General features: G+C 36.9%; 1 protein-coding gene across 3 annotated transcripts in view; it reads left to right on the top strand.

Moving 5' to 3' along the window:
* LOC109093456 (DnaJ heat shock protein family (Hsp40) member B6b) overlaps positions 1–22917 on the top strand; it is a 31445-nt gene extending 8528 nt beyond the window's left edge. For 2 of the 3 annotated variants that reach the window (XM_042760530.1, XM_042760531.1), the window contains exons 2-10: positions 822–942; positions 2903–3012; positions 3615–3668; positions 3762–3866; positions 8956–9084; positions 9191–9338; positions 9553–9623; positions 22115–22270; positions 22749–22917. In XM_042760530.1, the coding sequence (XP_042616464.1) occupies positions 878–942; positions 2903–3012; positions 3615–3668; positions 3762–3866; positions 8956–9084; positions 9191–9338; positions 9553–9623; positions 22115–22270; positions 22749–22849 (939 nt within the window). In that variant the 5' untranslated portion in view covers positions 822–877 and the 3' untranslated portion in view covers positions 22850–22917. Of the gene's footprint in view, positions 1–821; positions 943–2902; positions 3013–3614; positions 3669–3761; positions 3867–8955; positions 9085–9190; positions 9339–9552; positions 10460–22114; positions 22271–22748 lie in introns of those variants that run through there. The other variant, XM_042760532.1, reaches the window with a different exon arrangement.
* Positions 22918–23494: the final 577 nt, after the last annotated feature.

Below are 23494 nucleotides of genomic sequence, written 5' to 3'. Positions count from 1 at the left end.
GGTTATCATATCGTGAAAATCTCATACTGGCCCATGTCTAATTTGAACTCTCATTCTGATGGTACCCATTCACTGCTCCCCAAATCTGTAATACACAAACTCATCTAAATCTTGGACAGCATGAGAGTAAATATGTTTACAGGAAATTTTTATTTTTGGGTGAACTATTGAACTAAATGTATTGATTTTAAGTTGTATAGTTTATTACAGCTATTATTGACAATGCAGAGGAAAGCCAGTGCTGTGCCATGATCTCCTTTGGGCCTGTCCTGAAGGACACTGCAGATATAAATAACACCAATGAGATCCAGCTGGAAAGCTACTGCAATTGACCATTTGGTCCCTGATTGTTTGGAAGCAGTTGACATTTTGTTCTTCATGATAAGATGTTTTTCGAGTTGACCGGTTTTAATTATGGCTTTTAGGTGTTGGGTGTAATAAATAGGTTGTATACAGTAAATGGGAGAACATCTATAAACTGCTTTGATAATATTTAATTTATTTAGTGTATTTGTCATGTTTGTATTTTGAGCTTGAGCCAGAAAATGCTGGAGTATGTCGATAAGAAGATATACAGTATACAGTACAATACAGTATAGGAAACTGAAATTTTATATAGATTAATACAATCATGAATCTGATAGATGCTTTTATGGATGAAATGTAAATTAGAACCATGCTTTCACATGATGAGTCGGTGTTTTGAGGTTGTCCGTCACAGTAGCCACCCACCCACATAGCTACCAAAACACACCCTCTGTTTGTTGTCCCCTCTTTTATATCTTCTTCAACTAGATTTCTCGTTATCTTTTTCTTTTCAGGGCCACTGCTGAAAATTTATCCTCATCCAGAGGAGTGGAAACCCAAAACTTGAGCCATGGGGGATTATTACGAGATCCTGGGTGTGACGAAAAATACATCCCATGACGATATAAAGAAAGCGTAAGTACTCCGTGTCCTGTCATGGGCGTCTATTTTTAAACAAGGAACATAGTGGAGCAGTAATGATAACAGTGACTGCAGCACAGGGGTTAGTTGATACTGTCCATGTGAGAACTCTGCTCTTTGCTGCTTGTCCCTATTAATGTGTGTTTGTCTCAATTCCTCGCTTCTGATGTTCTCTATTTAAAAAACAACAACAAAAACATCAACCCTCTATATTAATAACAAGGAATTAAGGGAATAGAGCGTGTTGATAGATGGGGAGCGTACAGCTTTTAGTGGTGTTTAGACACATTGTGCCCCATGCCTTGTCCATGCCTTATTCATCTACTACCTCCATGGAAAGGGTGTTTTGTCCTTTGTTTGCCAAAGCCCCATTGAATCCTGATTCTGTAGGTCACTGAATTTGCTGATGGTTACGGGGGGATTTCTAAAGCACAGAGCTATGGAGGGCAACACTATTAAAATATAATGCCTATAGGAGTGATAAGGACCCTGGAGTACTTTACAATGAAAAATGAGTTTTTTTTGAACTCTTATGTATTGATTTACATCTTAAAACTGTTATGTTTAACCCATTACGAAATAAATTTAAATCAATACTGTATGTGTATAAACTGTTATTTTTACACTAAATAGCACTCTGAGAATTACAGAATGCCAGAATGATCAGATCTCAAACCTGTTTTAAACTTGTATAAATACCAAAACTGGCAAATGGAATTGGACAACTTTGTTAATAAGTTAAATGAAGTCAACCCAATCCTGAATCAAAAGTTTTTGCAAGTTTTCTTTTTAAGTGTAGACATGACCAGGCAGTTTACTACGTTTGGGTTTCGATTAACAAGCATGATTTGATTGAATTCTGATTCGATATATATTATTTTGTATATATATCAGGTACAGTACATGGCAAATTTTCTCTAGGAAAAAAATCTCTCAACTATAAAATATACATGATAGTCAGTTGGTATTACATTACTATAAAATTGAAGATTAAAATAAACTGATTTGTATACAAACGCTTCAACTACACTCAAAGTTTTTATAATAATAATTATAATACTAACTTTACATTTACATAAAACATTTAATATTTCAAAAAAACTTGACTGATTTATTAAACGTAAATTAAATACTGAAGAACAGTAAAAATTATAATGGATATGTTATGTGGTGCATATAATTCGTGAAATGCTCCTCAAGTTTGTTTTTTTAGCTGAGTTCATGGTCACCGAATATATTTTTTTTCTGAGGTAAATGTGCCTTTACATGACATTGTTTACAAGCTGTTATATTTATTTATTTATTTTTATTTATGCATTTTAGCAGACGCTTTTATCCAAAGCGACTTACAGTGCATTCAGGTTATCAATTTTTACCTATCTTGTGTTCCCGGGGAATCGAACCCCCAACCTTGCGCTTGTTAACGCAATGCTCTACCACTTGAGCTATTGACATTAAAACACTGACTGAGCGATAACATGAGACAGGATACAGATTTCAGTAGGTTGTACTCTCTTTTAACACCTTCGGATGTTCATTCATGTTTATTTTGTGTTTATTTTATCTCTTGTCACCACATTAAACAGCACCAAAACTGTATTTACTGTTTGAATATTGTTAAAAAATGGACAGAATTTGAAATAAGACTTTATTTAATATCAAAAGTAACAAAGCACAAAGCTTATTGTGATTTATATGTCTGCACATTTATGGTCAAAGCATATACCTTGGGTCTTGTGACTGGTCACTATGTCATAAAAGAAATCATCATCGCAAAAATATTTAATGGGTTTAATATTTAACTGCATTGCATACATTACATCTATCCATCTATCTACATGCAGATTTTAGTTGACAGTGTATCTAATGTAAACTGGATTTTATTTAAGATATTTAAGATACTTCCCTTAAGTAGTCTTGTTTCAGTAAGGGTTTGGGTGTGTGTGTTTTACAGGTACAGAAAAAAAGCACTAAAGTGGCATCCAGACAAAAACCCAAACAACAAAGAACAAGCTGAAAAAATGTTCAAAGAGATCTCGGAGGCATATGAAGTCCTGTCAGATGGTATTGCTATTTATATTTTATCTTCTTAATTTTTGAGAATTAATATATTTTAAATTACAACACTAACTTATTATATTAAAGAATTGTTATGGAATGAATGTTGCATGAGATATTCACTTTATGCTGGTAAAAATGCATAAAGCATAAAGAACTGTACCCAGAATGAGCTGTGATTTAAGGCTGTCAGTAGTTGAAATGTTTGATTCATGAATGTTTTAAACATGTTGAGGCATGGCGCCTGTCCTCAGAATAGGATGACATTTGGCGCAAATATCAGTCACACTGTGGATTAAATCTTTACAAGCCAAAATTTCTGTTCAAAAACGGCCAGTTACATTCGTCCCTCCTTGAGTGGTTTTAGTAGTAACTATCAACTTAACACATGTTATAAACTATAGTTTTGGCACAGAACAGCACCCTTTACCGGCTCAGATGTTGTCCTCTCAGTATGAGGTTTTCTGTGGTTTTTTTGTTTGTTTGTTTGTTAAAAGTAAAAGCTACAAATATTAGGTGAAGGTGTGGTGGGAGGAGTGTGTAATTAATATAAAACATTAATCTGTGTCTGATTTGTGTGAAACTAAAAGCAGCATTCTTTCATACAGAAAACAAACGGAGACAATATGATAAATATGGTAAAGAAGGCCTAACTCGTAGAGGTACGTAAAGTTATTCCTGATTTGTTATATTTTGACATCATTTACCTGTTTTTGAAAATGTGGTTTTCCTCTAATTATTACTTTTTGGAAAAGGAGGCCATTATAACGAGGATTTCATGGGTGGGTTCACATTCCGAAATCCCGATGATGTCTTCAGGGAATTCTTTGGAGGCCGAGATCCATTTGCAGATTTCTTTGGTAGGTGCATGTGTAATTTATTTTGATTAAATAACAAAAATTACATATGAAATAGAAAAAGAGGACGTATAGAATTTTTTAATAGCAAAAAAACATGTTTAACCTGCATCGTTTCAGAATAAAGTGGTTCTTGTCAGTGAAAACAGCAGTAGTAAAAATTAGAACAAAATTCCCAAAGAGAGGAAATGAAGGTCATTTAATCTCTCACAGTGTCTCTGTGACAGCAATGACGTGGTTTGAGTTATAATTAGGTAATTAGGTTTTGCATGAAATTATTGGAGCTTGGGTTCATTTGATGATTAGCTTTCTGTTAATCTACCATAACTATATTGTTCACTAAAAATACTCTCTAAAAATGTGCTCTTAACTGGGTGTGTATTATGGGGGAAATTTTCTCACATTAATGAAAGGGCTATTTTATCTTTTATATGTCTGTACACATAAATAAAATAAAAACACCTGAGGCTGAGGCCCATTTTGGAAAGGAGGTTTAGTGGAAACTGATTGTTAACTCTGAAATGAGGGAAGCTCTGGGTTTTCTGTTTCAGAACGGGAGTTATCTCAAACCCGAGAAAGCGGGGTAAGTCAAGCCTGTTTCTGAAAGGGGTAATTTATACCATGGTAACTTACTCTGGGAACTTAACCTGGTCGGGAGCAGGTTTTCTTCAGTAATTCCAGAGTTTCTTTCAGTCTCCTCCCCCTTTTTAAAGCAGAAGCCGTGTTAAAAAACCTCATTGTGCACATTTTACAAATAATTTTTTTTTGTCTTTTGTTTTTTTCTAAGATGAATATGTAATGATGTAGAACTCCTTAACCGGTAACTGAAACTACACAAGAATGAGGTTAAATCGTGTAGTTCTACATGAATTCTACAGAATCAAACGCTGGCATTTACTGAACCTTCTGGAATTCCCTCAGCCACTGACCTTCACCTGTTCATGCTCAGGGCCATCTCCTCTGCATCTGTCAGAGGTGGTGGTGCAGGTCTTCCTCTTTTGTGAGCCTTGGCCTTCTTTTTTATGGCTGAGTAGATATCAAATGGTAATTTCATTACCATAATTAAGAAAATTTAAAGGTTAGATGAGAGAACATGTAATTGTGTGAAAACAGCATTAGATCTATATGGAAAAAGCTGCTGCAAATTGAAGTAGACACTGAAGGACATTTAGTTATTTAATGTCAAATTTCAAATGAACATTAGGTTCAGTAACTTGCACTTCTGCCAGTTTTCACCTCTGATATAACAGTGATTAAAAATGTAACTTATGCATTGATTTAAGCAGCAATTTTTATCCCTTGCCAACTCTGTCTCCTTCACCACTGCCGACGTATTGGGGTTTTTTTTTTTTTTTTTTTTTTTTTTAAATATATGCTCATCGTGTCTGTATGCTTGCAGTAGCACTTCCAGTTTTACTGGGGAAAAGTATGCAGATCTCTTTTTTTCGGGTGCTGTTGCAGATTCAAAATATCGGAGCACCATGGCTTATGGCTTTTTATAGTCATGGTGCATGTGCTTAACTCAGAATTGGATGAACAAACTCAAATAAGCTGTTCTTAAACAGAAAACTCAGAGTTTCTCATCTCATGGTAAATCAACTCAGAGTTCACATTTTAACTTCAAGTTGGTTGAGCCTCTTTATTGAAACAGGCCCCTGTATGCTGTTTTTTCATGTGTAGATTATGTGAAGATTTTAAAAAAAAATCTTTCCACAGATAAAATAACAAAAGGTTTGGAATGACTCAAGGCAGAGTAAACAATGACTGAATTTCCATTTTTGGTTTCTTAAAAGCATGAAAGCTGATATAGGAATTCATTAACTGGTGAAAATAGTGTTGTTGAAATGATCATAGAGACATATTAGTCATCTGTTAAACACTAAAGTGCTACCCCATGCCCACTGACTCTAACTGCTGGGAGCAAATGACTGAACGGCATGTGTGTAAAACATACAGGCACTCTAAATATGGCAGGGGGCTCAGACCAGCAAGTGTGACGAGAAGAGACCGTGCATCATCCACTAGGAATGTTCTCAGAAATAGCTTCCGAATAAAAGAGCAGCAAGAGAAAGGGAATGGCTAATAGCTCAAGGCCGCTATGAGAGAGAAAATGAGTGTATGTGTTCAACGTGTATGTTTGCAAATATATGTTTATTTGTGAGAAATATGTCAACGTACTGAGAATTGTTTCAAATTGGAATGTTTCAGGAGGTGTATCCTTGATGATAGAAGATCATTGGTGTTTATTTGTGTTTATGTAGCCATGACAAGGTTGGGGGTGGGTTAGAATAACTGTGTGTGTGTGTGTATGCGTGCATGTGAAGATATCAGGCGTGGTTCTGCTTGCCAAATCAAACTGCTTGAAGGAGATTGGGAAAAGTTCATATGAAGGTGCTGAGTGCCTGAAAATGGAGAAGCATTGATCTAGACATGTTTCAGCAGGGATAACGCTACATTGCTACACTACTCCTAAAATTATGGTGGATAAATAAAAATAGACCTTTGCAGCCCCCATCAACCTAGTATTTCCATGAACAGAGAAGAAAAAATAAAATATGGAAATTTAATAAAAGTGCAAAACCAAATACTTGTGGGTTTGATCTCTGCATGAAGTGACCAGTGAGGCATGAGCAATGCACGTAGCTCCAGGGAGATTCTCCTTCTCTTAACACCAGTATTGTAAGTGATTTCAGATAGAAGGATTTACTCAAAGACTTAATAATTGTTTGACAACCACTGTATATTCACAACTTTCTTTAGACAAATTAAAAAGTTATGTCACAATGCATCATGCATTTATCAGCTCTCAGGTGTGTTTCAGCTTAATTGTAATAAATGGTATAGTAATTAATTACCTTTATTTAAAAGGGCATAGGCAGTCTGGTTTTTCATGAGATGGTAATCTAGCTCTCTTGAAACACAGTTTCCTACTCTGAGTGGCAGAAGGCCAGAGTTTTGTGTCTAAAACAAGCAGATAGGTCAAACTGGTGACCTTTTTTAGCCAAGCCAGTGGTTTACAAACTTTTTGACTCAAAAGCCCCTTATTGTCCAACACAACATTCAAAGGCCTCCAATATTAGCTAAGATGTTTTCTATGGTATTTCTGCTGTAATTATGACAATGCTGCTTTTTTCAAACTTTTTTTCAAAAAGAAATTGAGAGTTGTTTGGATATTAAATAACTAATATGATTCATTTAGTGATTCCATCAGATTCATGATTTTGTATGTTTTTCAGTAAAAACAGGGAAAGAAGATACATTTAGTTTACTTCATAATATTTATTATTATTATTATTATTATTGTTATTTAGTACATTTTAATTCAATCTTATAAGTAATTAAACCATTTTATGTCACCCCTGGAAGTTTACATTAACATTTATTTACATTTATTCATTTAGCAGATGCTTTTCTCCAAAGTGACTTACAAAAGAGAAATAACAAGCGATTCATCACAGGAAGTGATCGTAATACAAAGTTTTTTTCTAGGATGCAGTTAAATGTTGACACAAGTGAGTTTTCAGCTGTTTCTTGAAAAATGTCAGGGATTCAGTATTCCGGATGGGGGTGGGAAGATCATTCCACCAGGCAGGAACGGTGAATGAAAGACGTCGCTCATTTGTAGATCTCAGGCTTCTGGAGGGGATGTAGGTTCGTATTAGTGAGTGGAAGTAGGATGGTGCTGAGCCTGTGGCTGTTCTTTATGCAAGCATCAGTGTCTTGAACTTGATGCGAGCTGCAACCGGTAGCCAGTGCAGGGAGAGGTGTGACGTGGGCCCTTTTGGGTTCGTTGAAGATCAGTCGCGGGGTTGCATTCTGAATCATTTGAAGAGGTTTGATTGTGCATGATGGATGTCCAGCCAGAAGAGCATTGCAGTAGCTATTTACAAGTGAAGTGTTTAATGTAGATTTTTTTTTTTGTGCAGTGGGTTTACCTGAGCTTGCTTGAATACGGTGGGGAAAATGCCTTTGAGAAGAGATGTGTTGATGTTATGTGTGAGTGCTGATAAGAGTGTAGGAGAGATTGCTTGGAGAAGATGTGGAGGGACTGGGTCTAGAAGCCAGGTTGTAGGATGGCTGAGGAGGAGAAGTTTGGGTACTTCTGCCTCAGTGAGGGGACAGAAGGAGGAGAGGGGAGTTTTAGAAGTGGATGTGGTCAGTTTGAGTTCCTCTGTGTGTGGAGGTGCGAACTGAATGCTGATGGTTTTAGTCTGTGAACAATGTCGCAAAATCATCTGCTGTTAAAGAGGTGGTGGAGGGGGGCACGGGGAGATAACTGAATGTTTTGAAGAGATTACGTGTGTCCTGTTGATCTTGTGGAAATATAAATATTTGGCAGTATGGACTTCAGCAGAGAAACCTGAAAGCAAAGACTGATGCATACTCAAGGCTGACAGATCTTTTTGATTTGCGCCATTTTCTCTCTGCTGCTCTGAGTTTGGACTGATGTTCACAAAGAACATCAGACAGCCAGGGGTTAGAAAGGGTAGCACGTGCTGGCCTGGAGGATAGAGAACATATTGTCTAGACAAGAAGTTAAAGTGGAGCATAAAGTGTCAGTTGCTGCAGGCCCATCCAGAGATGAGAAATGGGTTGGTGAGGGAAGAGAGGAAGACACTACAGAGGAAAAATGGGAGGGTGAAAGGGAGCGTAGGTTTCGCCTAAAAGTAACCGGTAGTGGGGTTGATGGTACACAGGTAGCAGGATGTAGGTTAAATGTTATAAAGAAATGATCAGAGATGTGTTGGGGTTTTACCAAAATGTTGTCTATAATACGATTGTGTATAAATTAAGTTAAGCTGGTTGTTTGATTTGTGAATGCTTGTGGTGGTAAGCTGTGTTTGTCAGTTAATGTCAGGAATTTATTTTCTTTACACTTTTTGTCCTGTTTTTAATGGCAGATTTCAGAAAAGTATTTTTCCCCTCACTGTCTCCATATTTAGATGCTGTAAATGGTTTCTTTAGGTCTGTAATACAATATTGTGCTGTTGGTAAATGGTTCAGGAGTAGATAAATTGTGCTTGTGGAACCACTTTATTCTAACGTATCTTACACGTACATCTGTGATATAGTTTTATTTCTTTTGATTTAGCTGAAGACCCCTTTGAAGATTTCTTTGGTGGTGGGCGGCATCATAGGGGTGTGAGCAGGAGCAGAACGACGGGTTCATTCTTTCCTGGATTTTCTCCATTTGGTTCCCCCTTTTCTGGGTTTGATACAGGTATGTTAATCTGTGTGTAGCCAATGAAAATTACAAGAAGTCCTTCTGGGTATGATTGGTATACTTGTGTATTTGAACATTGTCATCGTCATCATCATTTCTGTAGGTTTCACCTCGTTTGGCCCAATGGGTGGGGGTGGCTTGACCTCATTTTCCTCCTCCTCATTTGGTGGTGGTGGTGGAGGAATGGGTAACTTCCGCTCTGTCTCTACATCCACCAAATTCATCAATGGAAAGAGGATCACCACCAAACGGTACCAAATAACATTCTGTAATTGCCTCTGTTTAAATAACTTCAAGCATATTACGCAATACCACTTTTGCATAAAGTTGGTTTGTCCCACTATACATATCTATGCAAATTGCTCATAAACTGATGCTGATTGACTAAGCCTTTACTACTGACTATGGTAATAACTGTACAGTTAATGTCAACTCACTCTACAGCTAACTTTTGTGTCATTACAGTATTGTAGAGAATGGTCAAGAGAGAGTGGAGGTAGAGGAGGACGGTCAGCTCAAATCTCTCACAGTCAATGGTAAGGAGCAACTTCTCCGACTGGACAACAAGTGATCTCTGAACTCTGCAGAAGAACATACAAAACATTTAAACCCAAACATTCCTAACCAACCCTCCTAACCGGGCTGATGGCAACCAAAACATCTGCTCTCCACTAGTCAGTAAACCAGTAGGTCACATGTGATGCAAACACGCGATGTGAGCTTTTAGGTGGTGCTCTTGCCCTCTGTGCAGTGAATCGCAGACGTAAACAGGGTGAACTATCATTCCAATATAAGCATTTTTCCATTATTGTTATTACTATTATTATTATTAGCATTTATCCCTCCCAAAAACAGGAAACCTCACTTTGAACAAGCACAATTCATTCCTTTCTGTCAGCTGATGGCCGTTCTTTTATTCACAAGTGCTCATTGCCTGATCGAAACTGGAGCTTAACAGGTTGTATCTGTGTTCTGCTGTAGAGCCATTCAACTGTTTAAATGTTGAAGTCTTAAGGGTTAGTTCACCCAAAATTAAAAATAAGAAGAAGAAAGTCATATACATCTAGGATGACTGGAGGTAATTTATGGGCTAATTTTTATTTTTGGGTGAAATAACCCTTTAACCTCTCCACTTTGAAATATTTATTTATATGATCTAGCCAATGTTAGTAGCCACCATTTGTTTATAATATTAAGTTGTTGATTAAATAGTTTATCATTTAGCTTCACACCTAACTGTTGTTTAACCTGAGACCTTTCCATTATTAAGAATAAATATTGTATGACTTTATATGCTGGACATTTTGTTCTTTGTAAGACAAAAAGCAAATATGGACAAAGTTTCAGGTTCAATAAATCTCACTTTCACCTATTTGGAATGTTGCACTCACGGTTTCTTTGTGGTGGTTTTTAGAAAACAAACTTAACTCTAATTTGTGTGTAGTTGTGTCTTTTTGCTTGGCTAATGTATGTGTCTCATCCCAGCACTTACACAAATTAAAATGAGTAAAACATTGCATTTTAATCTGCTTTTACATCACCTTATTGTTTTGACTAGCCTCTAAAATATCCACACATGCATGTGCACATACAGTGGTTTTATTTGGTTTGTTCTGCATTGCTGATTTCAGGACACAAAGACAAGATTTCACCTTTGATTAACTGCAAGTATAAATAAAGATCAATTGCTCCTGCCGTTTTGGACAGCCTCGATGTGATAAGCTCAAAACCTCAGCAGATGTCCATTCATCTGAATATTGTGCTTTTCATATTGATGTGCATATTCAATAATCCTCAAGATTGTGAACACAGAAGCTAGCATTAAACCATATTGAATTGAATATATATATAATTATTATTATATTTATTTGTGAGGGCATTTTCCGACAGGAAGCAGATTCATATCGTGACTAAAGATGTCATAAGCTGAAAGCTGTGAGGAGTTGTTCTGTTAGGCCTATTTGTTGTCCACTGGCGCCTCCTGTAGTCTAAATGTTGCACAAACACCCTCTTCCATTTCCAGTCAGTCTTGCCTTGTCCTTTACCTTTAGTAATAGCAAAATAGTCTTGACATTTGCTAATGATGAATGTCCTTTGAAGGGCTGTTAACCTTTTCTGGAACGGTGTATTGTCCACTGAAACGCAAAGGTAGTGTGTAATGACATTACAGCACTAGAGGGCGCCATTTCTTCAGTGATATCAAAACGTTTTTGGTGTGCAATATGTCGTTTTAGAAAGATGAATATAACAAAACTTTTTGTAACACAAATGACTTAAAAAAGAAAGGAAAAAAAAAGATAAAATAACTATTGAAAATTGATGGTTCCTGTCCTCAGTGCTGCATGTCAAGAATAACGCCCTTTAGCTGTGAACATGTTTACAACAGGCTATTTTTTACCTTATTACATTTGGTGTCACAAACTCTTTATGATATATTTAAGCAATATGTACATTTTGAAATGATGATTTTTCAAAGCTAGCCCTGTAAGAAAACAAACCAAGACTAGCTGACAAATGAAAGCAGGCAATATAGACTACCGACAGACAAGTCTAGACAAAAATAGACGTTCATTTCCTTCCTCCATTTTCCCCCCTTGTCTCTTTCTTTGATGAATGATCCAAATTTGATCAAAATGATCCACAACTGCGATGAAACCGGAAGCTAAAAACATTCTAAGCCTGATGAAGAGTGTTTTCCCTCATGTTTTACTGCTGTCCTCCCAAGGCTTATGAAAGATGGAAAAGATAGGAGTGACGGAAGAGGAAAACATGAGGCCAGCTCTGGGTTTCTGTTAGTGTCTGCTCCGATGCTATCAGAATGTCAGAACAGTGAGAAGTGTTTGCTGATGACTTTGGTCTCATTTAAAGATGGGGATGCTCACTTTCCTGGCTGTGTGAATGATTCTAGGTAAGATAGAACAGATGGAAGTGATGGCCATCCATTTTGTTGTTGTTTGTTTTTCGTGTCACTTAAATATCCTCATGACATCAGATGTAGCTTTTCTTTCAGCCACTGAAAACGTTCTATTCTAAGAACATTCTAAGCTCTATTCACAGTCAGCCATTACTAATTCTGTAAGCAACAGCGTCCAGTAACTTCAAGATATGAAGATAAAGTAGTAGTATTCAGCTGGTCATGAGACTTCAACAAGGCAGTCCCCATAAAGAGACCTGCTCATGTAAAACAGAACAGCTTTAAATTAGGTCAGATCTTTACCCTTGTGTGTATACACTAACTTTTTATAGCTATATAGATTGTATATTATATAAAAAATATGCCTACTCATTATATTTATATATTCTACTCACTATAAATAAAATACTACTCATTTCCTAATGTATAAAACCTTTTTAATAAGTAAAAATGCTGAGTGCACCTTTAAGAAAACTAACAGAGAATTATGGTCACCATAACAAACCTCAGAGTTTTATGCCATTTGCAGCTCGAACAAAGCATGTGTTCTTTGAATCACCATTAAACGTATCATGCACTTAAAGAAAAACTGAGATTTTACCTGGGGGAAAATGTCTAATAGGTATTAAAAGATTGCATTTGTTTCCAGCCAAAAATATTTATTTCTCCACTGAATGTAATTAAATGATAATGGATTAGAACATTTCCATAACCGCCATATAATAGCGTAATATAGCCCACTGTAGGCTACTGATCTCAAAGCAAGGACGCTTTCAAACAATAACAACACCACCTTGAATCCCACTCCTTCTTGAATACACAAGGCTTGAGAAAGCCTATCTGTTTCAGTTCTTTATTTCCCCTCCATATTTAAATAGCAAGATATGATCTCTCCCGCTGCCTTTCATGGACGGATAAATGCTGCTTGTTATTCAAAGCTCGACGAGGACGAGAAACCTTAACGCCAAGGGTTTTACTCCGCTGAGAGCTGAAAAGCGTCTGAATGCGTGTGTTTGCACGGAATTGTGCCTTCGGTAATAGACTGCGAATTTACGGGGTCTCCGCGGCTACCTCGCGGTAATCACACGTCCAATCATACGCGCAGGCTGCTTTGACCAGGCTCGTTACGCTTTGTGCCGACGATTGGGCGTCTTCTATCCTTTTCTCACTGTTTCTCTCATCTATATCACTTCCTTCATCTTTCATTTTATGTGTCATTCTCTTTTGCCATTTCCTCCTCTACTGATCCTTTATCTGTTTTTTTTTTCTTTTATATGCCAGGGATGAAAAAAGCTCAGGTTAGAGATACATGAGCAAATTTCTATTGGTTTTGATTAGCTGGCTACTAGAAAGTCTAGGAGGCTCACATGCTTATTGGAAGTTCCTGTCATATTTAGGAATATGTCACGTTTTTTGACAATAAGAAACTATCTTGTCTATGATATAAGCTATATATTATCCAACACATGAACTTTTCTCTGTGTAGCCTAAAACACTGTATTACAGACATTTACAGATACACATATTGGTAGGCTATGTGACTGAAACTGCAACAACTAACAAGGTAGGCTAACTATATTTAGAATAATTAATATTTTGCAACCAACTGGCTTACTGAAATGATGGTAAATAATGAAGTAATCATACAAAATTATCAAAATCATCTCAGATGTTCCCAGTCGTAATCACTCTATATTTTGTGTATGTGCATCTTGCTAAAAAAAAAAAAAAAAAAAAAAAAAAACAGTACAGTTAACATAAAAATTACATTTTGATCGGGGGGCATATTTTTGTTGTTGTTTTTGGTGGAGGAGGGTGTTGCAGCAGACGCAGGCTTTTTCCGGGGATGCAAAAAGGTCCGGTAGTTTGAGAAGCAGCATCTGTCCCTTTTCTTCTGCTCTCTCCCTTTAATTACACAACACAATAGCCATGAGATGTGCCCATAATCTGCAAGCATAATCAGCCTCTATTCTCTCTTTTGAGCCCCTATTCCATACGCTAATTCAATATAAATGTAAATTAACACGCAAAAAGAATAAAGAAATCTCAATCTATTTACATGACTAATCATAATAAACGCGTTCCACATGAAATATGAATGAATGCATTGCGATTATGGGCAAAAGGGGGTGTTGGGTGTCAGGCAAGGAGCGCTTTAGGAGCTGTTCAAACTTTTTTTTTCTTTTACAGTTTTCTCATAGACATTTATGTGTTTGTGGGGTGATGCACAAGTGTCTGTAACTGGCAGGTTAAGTGTGTTATAAATAAATGTTTAAAACCGTGTTATTAGTATCATTGGGGACAACACTTACAATAGTGAATATAAATTTCAATTTATAAAGCACAACTAAAAACAGCTACTGTTGACCAATGTGCTGTACAAAATAAGTAACCATTAACAGAATTAAAACAAAGACAAGGTCACAAATAAAACTTCAAAACACAAGGCAAAGCAAATGCAAATCATGAATAATAAGCCAAATCAAATAAAAATAAAAATGATTTTAACCTAGATTTAAAAATGGATAGGGGCGGTTCTGATTTCTGTAGGAAGACTATGCCAAAGTTTTGGAGTGGCTACGGCGAATGCTCAATCACCCCTAGACTTGAGTCTGGTTCTAGAAACCACTAAGAGCAGGTTGCAGGTTGGTGGTCTATCAACAGATCAGAGAGGTATGAGGGTGCTAAACCATTTAAGGACTTAAAAACCAATAAAAGCACTTTAAAATTAATCCTGTAGCGCACAGGTAACCAATGTAATGACTGAAGGACGGGTACTATGCTCACGCTTTCGAGCTCCCGCCAGGACTCTGGCAGCCGCATTTTAAACCAACTAAAGGCGGTTTAAGGAAGACTGACTGATCTCCAAATAAAGAGAGTTACAATAATCAAGCCTCATGGTGATAAAAGCATGGATTACTTTTTCAAAATCAGTAAAAGAAAGAAAGGACGTCATTTTTACTGGTATTCGCAACTGATAGAAGCTTCTTGGTTGACTTGTCTATCAAGCTTTAAGGCACTGTCCAACACCACACCCAGATTTTTCACCACAATCCAAGTGGCAGGCAGCCAATGGGTCTAATCCATTCTTATGTTTCAAATGAAGATATATGTGTGTGTCATCTGCATAACAATGATAACTTATACCAGATATAGATCCAAGGGGAAGCATATATAAGGAAAATAACATGGGAGCTAGAGTAGAGCCTTGAGGGACCCCACAGGTCAAAGGTACGGAAGAAGAGTGAAATTTGCCCCTATTAACTGAGAAACTCCTGTTCGTAAGATAAGACTGGAACCAATTTAGGGCTGAACCTCTAATGCCCACTACCTGTTCTAAGCGGGACAGAAGAACATTGTGGTCTATAGTGTCAAAAGCAGCACTCAAGTCTAAAAGTACCAGTGCTACAGAATCTCTGGTAGTCGGTAGCTAAAAGAATGTCATTAAACACTTTTAAAAGAGCCGTCTCAGTGGAGTGGAATTTTCTAAAACCTGATTGGAACACATCAAAAATTTTGTAAACAACCAATAAACTTTGTAGTTGATGAAAAACTACTTTATAATTTTTGCTAAAAAATGGAGGATTAGAAACGGGTCTAAATTTTGATAAATCAGAGGAATCTAAATTATCCCTCTTAAGTCTGGGTTGTACTGAGGTATGTTTTAAATAGTCAGGAACAGTTCCTAACTCAAGGCATTTATTAATCAAATTTAAAAGTGTCAGACCTATTACATTGAACACTTGTTTAAATAACTGTGAGGGAATTATATCTAAGGGTGAACCAGTTGGTTTGAGTTGATTAACAATGTCATGTAAAAGAAGAAAGCGAAATAGGTGTAAACTGACTAAATGCACCTGTATATTTTAAATAGCCTGCAGGATCACCAGCAACCGATTTGATGGTACATTATGTCTGATCTCATATATCTTATTAATAAAAATCTGGCAGAACCGCTCACACACAGCTACAGGTTTAACACAGCATTAATGTTATTAAAAAGGGTTCTAGGATTATTATGATTTTGGTCTATGAGAGTCGAAAAATAGTCAGATTTGGCCACTGTCACCGACTTCTGATACTTAATAAGAGAATCCTTAAACATTTCACAAGAAATCTGTATTTTGTCCTTTTTTTCTATTTCCTCTCGGCACTTCTAAAAGCCTGCCTCAATGTCCGAATGGTATTATTCAACCATGGCTCAGGAGTTAACTTGTGATGTTTAGTCGACATTGGAATCCAAAATTGTAGTGCCAACAGAATTAAAACTATAAAGCAGTTCATTAGGACTGAGCTCAGATGTGAAGCGAGAGCAGTAGAATGGGAAAACTCCTCAAACAGTGAAGAAAAAGAAGCAGAGGTAGCAGCAGTGATCCTCCCTGTCAGGTGAGTCGATACATGAGGTTTTGCAGCATTCATTGACAATGGCCTGTTAAATATATAATAGGATTGTTATCGGAAAAGCTGTGGTTGCATATCTCAGTATCACCCACAGAGAACCCATGAGACATTATAAAATCAAGAATGTGCCCATGTTTATGAGTAGGCCCTTTAACAAACTGCACTAAACCAAAGTCTTCTGTTAGGCTGGTAAAGTATTTTGCAAGTGAGTGTTAAAAACCCCAATAATTAAAAATCTATCAAAATTGGGAATGATTCCCCCCAAGAAATCTGAGAAATCTGTTAAAACGTCTTTGTGTGGCGTTGGAAGCCTGTCGACCACATCAACAACTAACAGAGTGTCTGAGTCCAACACAAGCAACTGCAAATCAAAACTCTTACAAAACAATCTTTAAAAAGTCTGTTGAATATAACCCAAAGTAACTGAGAGGTCACGATGGTAGCCTTACCTGTTTTGATTCTTAGTACTGAATGAAAATGTCACCTTGATAAATGACATTATTCATTAAGTTGAAACAAAAAGCAGATAAAATACTGTCAGAACTTAATTCCTGGTTGAACTTATATCTGAGCTGCAACAAGAACATTTAATCACTGGATTTGCAGAAGTATTTGAGGTTCAATGATTCAAGTCTTTAAAAGAGATCATAGTTTTGAAAGTAAACAGTAAATACTGTAGAAAGTAAACCTGATTTATACATAGAAATCTCTGATTCTGCTTTCTTTTTTATCTGTGAAATAATCAGTACCTATTAGTTTTTAGAAATGAAATTTTATCACAATTTCTTCAAACATTTTCAGCTCATTTCCATGTGTGTTTTTGTAAATAATAATAGTACTGTTATTATTGTATAATCTATGACAGTTCTAGCTGCTTGTAATTGCTAGATAAAAGCAAAACAAATGGTGAATGATCACTTCATTTTTCAGCCGGACTGTCTGTGTACCTGATGAATCATGGCCAGAATAAACTTCAAATGTGACCAGACTTCAGGGTCGTGCACAGTGGGGTGGCTAGAGCTACTTCCCCTCTGCCCTCATTGGCTAAGGTGTCCCTCTTGAAGCCCCCCAGCACCTCCACCCACCACTGAACGTAATTGGTACCCCCGTGCCCTCCCAACACCATTGGGCTAGAGTACTGTCAATCTGACAATGCCTAAAGGCTGATCTTCAGTGCGTTCCAAAAGGGATATATCGCTCTCCGAAGGGCAATCATGGCCGCAATATTGAAGGGTTGTTCCAAACCGAAGTGCTCAAATTTGGCCACTTCTAAGGGCCCTTCGGAATGAAGAATTTCAAAGGGTACAACTGATGGACAATTTGGGCTCCCATGATCCTTTGCGCGGATTCTTTGCATGATGACGGCACCTCTGTGTGGGCACGGGATGATGACACAGAAGGGTGCTTCAAGAAACAGTTGTTTGGTCCCCTATACCCTTCAACCCCTTCGAAGCTCTCACTCCTGACGGTAAACCCTTTGAAGGGATTAGGGCATAGGGATGAACCCTTCCGAATGGAACACAAGGCATTATTCGACCTGTCTGCAAGTTCGCTTGGGTGCACGCAGAAAATATGATGTTACTCATTTCGCATGGTGGTGTGCACAGCATATTTTGTAACTTTCCGCACAGCTTCACATCTTTTTGTTTGAAGTACGTTTTATTTTTATTGTATAAAAATAGAATTCATTTAGATACTAATTATATACTATTTGCTTAAAGTTGTCTTGCGTTTGATGCGAAATAAAGCCAATAGTTTAAGATTGTTTTAAGTTTGTACATAAAGAAATTATTAATTCATCACAAGACTTGTACCGGCAAATGACTTCTTCTCACTGGTGATTCCCAACGGTTTTATAGGACAATTACTCCTCATCGCCCCCTGTCGTTTCAAAGAATAGTACAACATGACAAGTATAAAAGCCTCGTCCGTTTGGGAAGGTTAGCGCGCAGTCAGAGGAGGCTCGCGAAGCGGAGCCAGGCGAAAGTATAAATCCCGCTTAATGCCATTGGATCAGAGCAATGTCAATCGCTGCCTGATTTGCTGCCCATTGTCAGTAGCCCCTCACTGCAGAACACAAGATCCAGGGGGCGTGGTTGGATCCCCATCTAGAAGGTGGAGATGGGTAGGTTTAGGGGTGGAGATAGGTAGGTTTAGGGGTGGCGGTGGGTGGGTTTAGGGATCAGGGGGTGGAGACGGGTAGGTTTAGGTATATGTAAGGTGGGAGGAGTTGGATCTGGATCCAACCATGCCCCCTGGATCTTGTGTTCTGCAGTGAGGACCATCGCCCCATTGTTGCCTGTAAATTTGATAATGGCCAACAGCACTGGATCAGAGCGCTATCATTGCTTTGGCAGTGTAAAGCCTTTTACCATGCCAAAAGAGCTACTGGAATCTGAATCTGCCAATCTCTGACATCGATGTGGAGTTTTTCAAACGACTCGACCACAGACCACTTCTCTGTTCGTATGGTACGTAAACACTCAGTAATATATTTTGGAGTATCACCCTGGTCGCACTGAGTAAAAAATATAGGGCTGTACAGCCATGTAGTGGTTACACCATGGTGCATATTTTAGAGTAAATATCTAGTAAACATTTGGTACCGAGAAATCCCCTTAAAATACAAAATGTTAGGGACAAAAATATGATTGAACTAATATATATTTATACACACACACACACACACACACACACACATACATACATATAGTGTGTGTGTATATATATATATATATATATATATATATATATATATATATAATATATATATATATATATATATATATATATATAGACTCTGATTATAAAGTCTGGCAGGGCTGTGCACAGGCATTTTGAGGGGCAGTGGCCAAAATCACTAAATGAGAACAAACTGAAAAGGAGGGCTTTGAACAGAAATGGAAAACTACTTAGTCAAAATTCTTTGTAAAATCAAAAGGAATGAATTCAGGGTAAATCCATAACTTAATACTGTATTATACCAAACAACCGGAAACAACTTTTGAAAAAAATTGTTTCAATAACGTAATTTGGGGAATTAAAGGGTTATTTTAACCAAAAATGAAAATTAGCTTCTGTTTTACTCACCCTCGAGTCATCCTAGGTGCATATGACTTTCTTCTTTTAGATGAATGCAGTCGTAGTTATATTAAAAACTATCCTGGCTATTCCAAGCTCTATCATTGCAGTCAGTGGGTGTTACAGTTGAACAGTCCACAAGTCATCAAATAAAGCTTGTGCATTCATAATAATATGTGCTGCACATGGCTCCTGGGGTGAATAAAGGCCTTCTGTTGCGAATCCATGCGTTTTTGTAAGAAAAATATCCATAATATCTCAGAGAGAGATCAAAACAAAATGCCAGTCACGAATTAGAAGTACAAACGGAGGGTTTGCAAAGAACAATATCGGGGGATTTCGATATAAACCAAGAGGAGACTGGTTTCCTTTGCTAAAGTAAGGAAACTTTGCTTCCTTTGCTCCTATAAATAAACTTGCCATACTAGCATATCTCAGAAGTGCGCGTGCTGCACATACATGGTGCATCATCAACCGGAATGGTTTCCACACATGACAGATAACTGAAGTGAGAGAAAAGTGTTTATTACATTTGAAATATGGATATTTTTCTTACAAAAACGCATGCATTCACTACAGAAGGCCTTTATTCACCCCATCCCCCCGGAGCGATGTGAGGCACGTTTACTATTAATGTGTGCACTTTATTTGATGACTTGTGGACTGTTCAACTGTAACACCTGCTGACTGCAATGATAGACCTTGGAATAGCCAGGGCAATTTTTAATATAACTCCGACTGGATTCATCTGAAAGAAGAAAGTCATATAGGCCTAGGATGACTCGAGGGCAAGTCAAACACAAGCTAATTTTCATTTTTGGGTGAACTAACCCTTTAAGCATTGAAGTGGCAAGGCAAGGAGGCCAGCTGAAATGTCAGATTTTTTTGTTTAAATCTAATAACTTTTGATTTGAAGCAGAAGCTATTCAAGCAGAATACATAAATGCAATCTATTCAGTATCCTGAAGGATACTCTCCTTACAAGGAGAGTAATGTTAAAGCACTATAATATAGATTATACTGATTGTGTCTTTCTAAAACAAGCAATATTCCTTATGTGTATGCTTTTCGGACATTTCAAGAATTCAATAATAACCAACCTGATCATGTTTTTATGGTTCTAGATGATCACTGACAGATATTTCACATGAATGAAACATTAAACCCGGTTTATTTATTATAAGCTAATGTTCCATATCATTTGTCTTTTTATGTGGTACAATAAGTTGCAGTGATTAACATAATTCATGAAGGCTGACTAAATGATTGATTGTGCATTTAAAATTATCATCACAGGTTATTAAAATGGAGTAGACTTTGCAGAGTTTTGTCTTGTTGTGTGTGTTGGTACACTGATGTCATATAAAAATTATGTTTTTCTATTTGTGTTTACTTTTTTCTCAAAAGCAATGTAGAAAAATATCAGAAAGAATTCATGCCCTGAAGCAAATTGGATGATGTTAGATTTGAAAGAAATAAATAATTGCCCAAAGATCATGGCAGAGCCTGTGCTTACATAAACACTGTGTTCCAGCATACACAACATCAAGCTTCCGTCTGTTTGGGTTTGTTTGTACTACTAATTGTGTAACTGAATTATGTTTTTCGGTTTTGCGTTTAAATAATTTCTGTGCATGCTGAGATGAGGAAACATCTCCCTGCTTATAACGTGCATTTAAAAAAAGCAACACAGCCAAACATCTTCCGCTGCAATGACTTGTAATGAGAAGTGTTTAGAATCCTGTTGTCCAACAAATGAGAACATTATAACATGTTTTTACTCCACAACATCAGTCGAATGTTTGAAATAACTTCCTTTTGTTATGATATGGCTTCTTATAACAGAATGAGGCAGAAAATATATACTATAACTACTGTAAAAAAGGCTGTCGATTAGCAGTGGTTTGTAAATATACTTAATTATTATGAAAACACCCGAGATGGCTTGAAGAACAAAGATAAACTGTCACAGTCAAGTGTTTATTGTCTTCATGTTTCATCATACAAAACATTTCTATCTTTTTATTCTGTTACAGAGATAGCTGGATCCCTTTGTCCATATCAGGGATTTCCTTTAAAGTCATCAGTTCTATTACTTCTGTGATGCATACTTTATTTGGAATATCTGCACGCCTCTGGCTTCCATGTGTTAATAGCACTCTATAATGGCCAATCCATCCTATTTTGGGTAAAAATGGGAAAAATAATCCTTCTCTCAAAATAAATTTGAAGTAAACCTATGATAATCCATGTTTTTCTCCAGTGTACGGAAGTGTACAGGAGGTTTTTGTAGCTGTTGATAATTTGTTTTTTAAAAATTGCATATTAAATTGAAAAAAAGAAAAGAAAGAAACCGGTGAGTGGTGCAGGTGTCGCTCATTATCATTTACTCCACCGGCCTCGCTCCTCTCCCATGGCTCTCGGCCCCGCACCGCTCATCACATTGTCATACTCCAAAAAATAAAAATACTCCCCAGTATTCTAAAGATGAAAAGGTAAAAATAAATAAATACTCTAAAGACTGTATTATATTAGAGTGTGCATTTGAAGCACATGCACAAATCTGCAAAAGTGAAATTATAATAACATTTCATGCAAATTCATCTGATCTGTGTCTGGTCTTGCTCACAGGTATTTCTGATGACAATGCATTGGAGAAAAGCCGCAGACAGAATGCCCTCACTGGCCCACACAACCGTTACCTCCGAAATGTGGCCCAGAACCCTTCAGAGAAGGAGGAGGAGGAGGAGGAGGACAGAGGCCTGCAGAATCTGGGACTTGCCAGAGGTTTGTGTTCCAGCTGGATTTTGTACCTGTAGGATAAAGGCCAGGATCAGAGGAGCAGAGCCGTTTCATGCTGTGTTGATTCATAAAGATTGTCAGTTTTGTATTTTTCAAGGTTGCATGAGTGAGTCAGGTATTAAAAGGTATGATTTATCAGTGTGGTGGAGATGGCATCTACTTGATCATGAAATTTATTTCAGCAGGCAACTTTTATAGCTAATACAACTTGCTTTTGACTGCTTCAAGCACTCAACAGTATCTGGAAATACCAGATTTCCAAATGGGCTCTAACAAAGACATTCCAGTGGAGTTAATGATTTAATGAAGTGATCGAATTCTTCTCTTATTCTGTGAGCCACAGTTATTGTCTATAACAATTAGAAGGATGTTTTCAAATATTAGTCAAGTTGTTTTGTGGTGTTAAAGAAAGTCAGAACTCATCAGATTTTCTCATAGTAAATCACTTTCATTTGTTCTGTAGGGATTTTTGACGCCAGGAGAAAGAAACTATTGTTGAAGGAATCAGACACCAAAAAGAAGCGGATGCCAAGAATGGCTCCTCGGATTGGGGTGTGGTTTTAACAATTTTTACTATATATATATTTTTGTGTTGTCTTTACTGTTATATAAAGACATGCCTATTAAATACAAACAAAGAACAAACAAATCATTCTAAATAAAAAATAAAATTTACTCAATCAACTTTCTTTACATACAGCATTCATCTAACTAATTTTGTCAAAGTCAGTATGACCCACTAAAGAGTTGCAGTCACATCAGCTCATTGTAATGATTTTCTCCATTCTATTTTTTTTCTTGGATAAAGGTTAAAGTTCAAAACAAATTGCATTTAACCAACCATATGATTAAATCATTTGGCAATCCGTCATCATGCATGTAATGCAAATGATCTTTCATTATTCCGATTTAATGTGTAAAAAGCAGTCACACTATCTGTTGTACTTACTTTATTAATGGTTTTTAAGCATATTGTAGGATATTCCCCTGCATCCTGTGGTATTAAAAACAGGCAATCTGAGAGAGAGCCTAAACACATCACTCTTAGGATAATTAAACCAAATTGAAATACATTTATTCATGTTTAAAAACAGTAAAAGACCTCTTCATTATTCTTTAAAATGATGTTCAGGTTACTCGCATGTCTGTTTTCAGCACTTTGATATATTTTTGATGAAGAAAATAATTCATTACAAATATAAAAGTGGG

The sequence above is a fragment of the Cyprinus carpio genome, chromosome A7 (assembly GCF_018340385.1).
Source record: "Cyprinus carpio isolate SPL01 chromosome A7, ASM1834038v1, whole genome shotgun sequence".
NCBI lineage: Eukaryota > Metazoa > Chordata > Actinopteri > Cypriniformes > Cyprinidae > Cyprinus > Cyprinus carpio.
The sequence above is the reverse complement of the archived record's forward strand: the minus strand, read 5'-3'. Positions and strand labels throughout refer to the sequence as shown.